The 7,612-nt window shown below is 35.7% G+C and overlaps 1 protein-coding gene across 3 annotated transcripts; it reads left to right on the top strand.

Annotated features, from left to right (window-relative positions):
- The first annotated feature begins 4,375 nt into the window (after positions 1–4,375).
- Positions 4,376–6,160, top strand: LOC116017201 (ethylene-responsive transcription factor RAP2-3). Of its 3 annotated transcripts, none has more exons than XM_031257735.1 (2): positions 4,376–4,632; positions 5,311–6,160. In XM_031257735.1, exons 1-2 carry the CDS (start codon positions 4,437–4,439, stop codon positions 5,919–5,921), a joined length of 807 nt encoding a protein of 268 aa, XP_031113595.1. In that variant the 5' UTR covers positions 4,376–4,436; the 3' UTR covers positions 5,922–6,160. The 3 variants fall into 3 exon arrangements, with proteins under 3 accessions (XP_031113595.1, XP_031113596.1, XP_031113597.1); XM_031257736.1 differs by having other exon boundaries at positions 5,317–6,160; XM_031257737.1 differs by having other exon boundaries at positions 5,332–6,160.
- Positions 6,161–7,612: the final 1,452 nt, after the last annotated feature.

Below are 7,612 nucleotides of genomic sequence, written 5' to 3' on the forward strand. Positions count from 1 at the left end.
ATTGCACTTTTCCAGGAACAAGTCCAACTATCTTGGCGAACAAAGAAGCAAACAACAATATCACGGTCTTCTGCTGAAGCTGAATACCGTGCCATGGCTAAAGCAGCAAGTGAAATAACTTGGCTTCAATTACTCCTTTCAGAATTAGATATACCAGTTCATCCTGCACAATTGCATTGTGACAATCAAGCATCTCTTCACATTGCCAATAACCCTGTCTTTCATGAAAGGACTAAACATGTGGAAATTGACTGTCGTTTCATACGAGAGAAAATCAACAATGGCACACTATGCACTACTTTTGTTCCATCCAATTAACAACTAGCGCAGCCGACATATTTACGAAGAGCCTTCTTCCACAACCATTCAACGCCATCACTTCCAAGCTCATGTATCACCCTTGAGCTTGAGGGTGAGTGTAGAAGAATATTTGCATATCAATTTTATATATTTAGTTATATTATTTTCAAATTATCAGTGGATGTTTTTAGGTAAATAGCTTTATTATATGTATTCTTACCTTTTCCTATTTATTTTACCGTTAAAACTATTATGTATATATGCTATGTAATCTTTAGTTCAATGTATGTTAATACACACAGTAGTCAATATATTATTCATCTCTTTCCTCTATGTATTCATACGTAAACTGCCCAACTTACAATTCCAAGCCCAGGAGTAATAGCTCAAACCCTAAGTATACCCAAGATTTTTCTACCGGGCTACTTACAACATATATCTAGGATTTTTTCTACCGAATTCCCATTCATCAATTCAATTCCACATATCTTCCGAAAGGATGCAACTCCAATCGGGTCCTCCAAAATGTATATAGATATATTCCTCACATAATAAATAGTAATAGCAACATAAGCAATTCATATTTTGTTTCTTCTCACAATAGGAATTCATATAACAATATTAATATCAGACATAACTATAGTTTCCAAATCATACAATAAGTGTAAGTAAATACATATACTTATATACACGTAGGTTCCTAATAGACTTTATTTTGAAAATAGAAAGATAATTATTTATATGAGTCTTTAAAGAACATAACCATATAAATATAGGTAAATAAGAAAATGAACTCATATATTAGATATACACAAGGTAGCTACTTACAACCATAATGACTCAAGGATTCTCATCCATGCCTTTAGGCCAACAAATCACCAATTATTCATTAACATTGCCAATAATATGCTCGTTACAGTATTACCTCAAACTATCATTTTCATGCCAAGCACTTATAACAAATTTGTACTCGCATTTCACTTAGGGTGTGTTTGATAACCCGGAAAATGATTTCTGAAATCATTTTCCGGGGTTTTGGTGTTTGCCAGCACCCAGAAAATGTGGTCAACGGAAATCATTTTCCGTTGACCACGGAAAGTAGAGGGTTTTTCCGGAAAATGACTTCCGGAGAAAAAGTCCGTAAGTCATTTTCCGGACATGGAAAATGCATTCTGCAACAGAGAGGGACGGCAAGCCGTCCCTCCCTGAGTGTGGCGGACTGGAACCGGAGCCGAGACCTCCTGTTTTTTATTTATTTATTTATAATAAATATTATTACTTTATATATTTATATATTTTAAAGAAAATAATAAAAATATATAATTATACATTTCTACCCATTTCCATTCATTTTTCGAAAAACGAACCAAACATCCAAAGACAGTTTTCCAGAATACATCCAAACACTAGAAAATGAACTCATTTTCCAGAAAATAACTCAAAACTTGGATAAATATGAGGATCGCCGCCTTAGAGTCAAAATTGTACACATTGTTAACCTCCTTATTCCATTTGTTCAGAAAATCTTTTAAGATCTCCCCCTTTATCCTGTCTTATTGCGTAGATGTGAGAGAAAGTTCTCTTACGTTGTATATTGTCAGAAAAGTAACTCAAAAGCTTTTTGACAGTTCTCCAAAATTTTAGATTGAGCCATTTGGGATTGTATTGAACTAGTCTTGGACCGCCCCATCCAAAGTGGATAAAAATGCTCTACACATAATGGCATATTCTGCCCCCATCATCACCATTGTCGTGTTATACCTAGTCATGTGCACACCGAGTCTAAGGTCCCTACGTAGGCTTTGATAGCCGGAAGCCTGAACTCCTTTGGAAGGGGTGCTTCCATTATCCTTGCGATGAATGGTGCAACCATCCACACCTCGGGCTCAAGCGACTGTTCCCTTGCCTCCATTTTCTTCTATAGTTCCTCTATTTTCTTTTGTTGTCGCTCTACCACTTCCTCCTGCACATTCGGGTTTGCTTAAGCGTCGTGGACTGACGCGGAGCTGACCCTCTAGACTCACCATCCTTTCTATCCGTTGTGACTGCCCATCTTGATGTGGACCCTTGGTGGATGACCCACTTGGCCTTCAGTTGTGTCCACAACCTTGGCTGGATAGCAACCCTCTCACCCCACCATCCCATGGCGGGCATAGAAACGGCTGGCCAATGAGTCGCACCACGACACTGACGTTGGGTCCTTTTTTCATCTATTTCATCTTTCTGCGCGGATGCCTGGGGTACTTGACCTTGAATCTCCGCTCCCATTTGGGTTAAGTTGTCGCTGCTTGCTGAATGGCCCGGGTTGTCGTCTAGGGGTCCATTGACGGTACCCGTGCCTTGGGCGCTTGCTGCCCTCCACTATGACTATTGTTGTGCCACTGACGGAGATCATCATTGTGATCACTAAAGATGTTGCCATGATTCACATGACGAGAATTATGGGAACTGTTAGATCCTAATCCAGCCATCTCCAATGATAAGCTAATATTTTGTAATATGTAGAGCTTGCTTGGGATTTGACCTCAGCTCTCAATGAAAGCACCAATGACGGTAAGAATGTTACTGGAGTATATTTGATATAAGTGAAGTACAATGAGTAATCAGTTTCAGTACAATAGTTTTGCGTGTCCCCTCCTTCTACAACAAGCCTACTACTTATACAACAAGTACGACGACTCTTCTCCTCTGAATGTAACGGTCTTCATGATGGCGAGCCTTGAATGTGAAGTATAATGGAGTCATTGGTAATATCTTCTCTCCAACGGGTGTCTATTTAACTTCTTGAGCCTATCTGTCTTCTTGTGGTTCAGGTCGGGTGCTACTTGCCCAAGTACTCTGTCAGCATATAATTGAAGTAATAAACACATCTTTCATGATTAAACATTAATATAATACTAGGGAAAAATGGCAATTTTTCTTTCTGAACTAAATGTTTGTACTGCTTTTGCCCCCTGAATTATTTATGTATCCACATTATACCCATCAGTTATTTCAAAAGTGACGATTTTTCCCCTTTTCCGTTAAATGAAAATTTTTACCCTTAAAATAGGTATTTCATTTATTTTTATTTTTCAACAAATTATTACGTATATATAAGAATCATAATAAATATGAAAAAGAGAAACCATAATTTGTAAATATTATAATTATAATTTTAAGCTAATGTTAGTAACATTTAGAGACGACTACAATTCGGTTCGAATCGAACCAAATACTATAGCAACCAAACCGGAATCGAAACCATAGGGACAACTCTGGTTACGGTTTAGAATTGGAACCCAAAAGATTCTGGTTTCGGTTAATTAAAATCAAAAATCAAAACCGCCTGCAGTTCAGAACTAGAAAAAAATATTTAAAAAAAATTGTTAAATTTGGATTATTTAATAAATAGAAATAGAATTTCTTTTTTAAAAAAAGGGTTTGAATTGGTGATTCAAATCGAAATCGCTAGTTTTTTTTTTATTTCCAGAATCGTGAAGCGTCAGCTTAGAACCAAAACCGTGGACGCTATAACCATATAATTTAGGGGAGAATGTGTCATTTTCCTTAATACTATTATATGATATTTTGTGAATCAAGTTGAATATATAACGTAATAGAGTCACCGGTACTTTAAAAAAAAAGTGTGTTTATTAATAAAAAATTCTTATTTTTTAAAATTTTAAAAATATGATTAAAGAAGAAACATAGAAATACATTATATTATTTGCACACTATGAATTAACTTCTCCCAACACTATGAATTAACTTGTGATTATTATTGGAGGAAAGTAGGAAACGGACACTTTTTCTCTCCGTTAAGCAATGGCAGAATGGTAGCGAGAAAACAACCAAAAAGAGCTTCAGTCCAACCCGCTGGCCCCACCAACTCACACATCTTACGGATACACACCAAAGTTCCAGAAAACCGGTCCGTTACCCTCCTCGTTTTGGAGCGTGGACCCCACTCAATTCTCAATTAAAGTGATAAAGCCTTCTCCGCCGTTGGATCTCTCCCCCTATTTTTTGTCCTTTCTACCCTTATTGGCTGATTGGCGTAACCGTTTCCCTATAAAACCACCTACAAAACCCCTCTCTCTCTCTCTCTAATGTTGAGTCTCTAGAAATCTTCACCGGAAAACACAGAGCGAAAGATGTGTGGGGGTGCAATCATCTCCGATTACGACCCAATCTCCGAGCGCCGTCGCCGCAAAATCTCCACCCATGACCTCTGGGCCGAGCTCGACCCCATCTCTGAGCTTTGGTCCTTCAACTCCTCATCCGCCATTAATGCCCTCAAACAAAGCTCCCCCTCCACTCTCCCCGATGCTACCAACCGCCTAAATCAAGGTAACATTTCTTTTGTTTTTTTTTTTTTAAATTATTATTTAAATCATTTTCATTTTTAATCTGCATACGTATAGTGTATTTCTAGGTAATAAAATGACGTCATAAAAGATAATTTTTTGTGGTATGGAATGATTGCATGATGCATAAAAACCTGGCATGTGTAGTAATTCCCAACGTGGCAGCGTTTGATGGCTGCAGAGACCTGTAACTGCTGTTTTTTGAATGGAGAAATTTTCAGAATTTTGCATCGATATGTGGGATACGTGTATGTATATATTATATATATACACGCATAATTACAAGTATTATACATCCTTACGTATACGACTCGTATATGCAATAATACGGTCCATCAAGCTACCACTAGTTTAACTTACTAGTTTGGTAAGTAATATTTGAAGAAGAGATCACAATATAAAGCTTTATGTTTAAATTGAGCAGATCTTTTGTGTATTCAGACATGTCTGCTGAGGCAGTTATCGTGACTTACATCATTTTAAATGTCATGTCGAGTCTAGGTGTGAGAATCTCGGTGAGAATTCAACATTTTTTTATGTAATACTGCGCATCGTATATGTATATACCTGGAATTATACGTATTTATAGGTATAATTTTAGGTGCATGTAGAGTAGAGGTAACTTTATGATATAGGTTGGTTTATATGGAGTGACTTGAAGTTTTAGTGTGCAAAAATGGAGGAGCTGAAAATGCGGAGAAAAGTGAGAAGAAGAGGGCGAGGAAGAACGTTTACAGAGGAATCCGGCAGAGGCCGTGGGGGAAATGGGCGGCGGAGATTCGCGACCCTCAGAAAGGGGTTAGAGTGTGGCTGGGGACGTTCAACACGGCGGAGGAAGCGGCCAGGGCGTATGACGTGGCAGCCACTCGCATCCGTGGCAAGAAGGCCAAGCTCAACTTCCCGTCTCCGCCGCCGTCTCCGGCGACCAAGCCAAGCTGCGGCAGGGATCACAGCCCTCAGGAAAGCTCCGGCTCCTCCTCTGCTACGGCGGCGAGCCTGAACCCCTCCCCATTGATGAACACCGGAGTCGTTCTGAGCCACGCGCCGCCGTACTACCCGGTGGGAGCGGCGGACGGCCACCATAACCAGGGCGGATCCGAGCTTAAGGCTCAGATATCAGACTTGGAATCGTTCCTCGGGCTGGAACCCGAGCCGACTCAGTTGGGTGGGACCGGTGCCCAGTTCGACTCGTTTGATCCTTTCCTGGTGGGCCCCGTGGAGGAATGTTTTGGTGCTACGCAGCAGCACCAGGTGTTCTACACCGTACCTTGATCATACGTATTGTTTGTATGACTAAATATTTGTGATTTCCTTTTGGAGTGTTGTATGTACTTAATACCTAAGATGGAGTTTGATGGTTTGTTAACGGTGTTAATACTCCCGCCTATGATAATAAGGTGCACGCGGTTGTATGTGATCCGGACCTATGTGATCTAGGACGTTGTCGTTTTGTGCCTGTGTTTTTCTAAACCTAGGATTTTGCCGATATTTTAAATGCTTTGGTTCATGCATCTCCTACTTTCTTTTTGTGCTTATACATTTGGTAAATAATTTAATAGTAATTGATTATGGAGCTACATATATAATTTAGTATAATAATAATAATATAATAATTATGTAAATTATTATTTGGTGTTGGGTAGCATCATACATCACTATGAATATCATCAAAAGATTGTTTCGTAATCGAATAATACGCAATTCATAATTGCTTTTCTATGTTCCCTTTTTTTCTTTTTGAAAATGCCAATTGTATTAATGTCATTAAGTAGTTCTTATTGTTTTTGGTAACCGTACAACTAACTTGATTGTAGTTCTTATACATTTTTAACCAATTAAATGGTATTTATATTTAAAGTAACACTTTTTATCAAACAAAAACCTTCGTAGTTTGATTTGTTGAAACCTTAAAGGCTATTTTACTAACAGAAAATTGTTTTCTATTTTTTGTTTTCTAATTTTTCAGTTTTCATTCTTTGTTTTTTATTTTTTGTTTTTTGTTTAGAAAACTTGTTTACTAACACTTATATTTTCAAATTTATTTTTTTTAGATTAACGTTATAAAATTAACATAAGTTTAATTTTAAGTGAGTTTTAGACCTTATATTTAAAATATTTTTAAAATATATTTGGTTTAAATAAAATAAATATAATTTTTACTATTAAGTCCAATATATGTAAAAAATATATATATATATATATTACATTTAATATCCGAACCAAATTTATGTATGTATATAACATATAAGTTTAAATAAAATTTAGTGTAGAAAATATTAATATTTTTGAGCTAATATTTAAAATATTTTTTGAAATATTCATTTGAATGACATGTATATAATATATAATTTTTATTTTGAATTCTAATATAGTAATATATGTGAAATTTTGATATCCAATACATAGACCAAACTTGTGTCCGATGTAACATAATTAAATATATTTGAACCAATAATCAATTGAGTTCAATCAAAATATAAAGCGTTGAATAGATTTCAATTTTTAATTTTGATAATGTGAATGGTGTATAATTTTAAGCATAAACATATAAATTATGTTTAAATAAGTAATGCAAGTAGAAAAGGTAGAAGATGATGATGAATGTAATCATAGTAATGAATAAAATGTAAATTGATAATGGTAAGAATGTGGTTATAGTGACATATAGTCTAATAGATGATAGATGATTCTGTTTTTCATTTAGAAAACAGTTTTTAATAGTGTTCTAGTTTTCTAGAAAACTGAAAAATCGTTTCCTGTTTTCAAAATGGAGAACTGTGCTAGTAAACATATTTTCTGTTTTCTGTTATTCAATTTTCCAAAATTTCAGAAAATTAGAGAAATTTTCCAGTTAGTAAACGGCCCTTAATGTCACAAATCATATATATATATATATATATATATATATATATATATATATATATATATATATATATATATATATATATATATATATATATATA

This window comes from Ipomoea triloba, chromosome 4 (genome assembly GCF_003576645.1).
Source record: "Ipomoea triloba cultivar NCNSP0323 chromosome 4, ASM357664v1".
In the NCBI taxonomy this organism is placed as follows: Eukaryota; Viridiplantae; Streptophyta; class Magnoliopsida; order Solanales; family Convolvulaceae; genus Ipomoea; species Ipomoea triloba.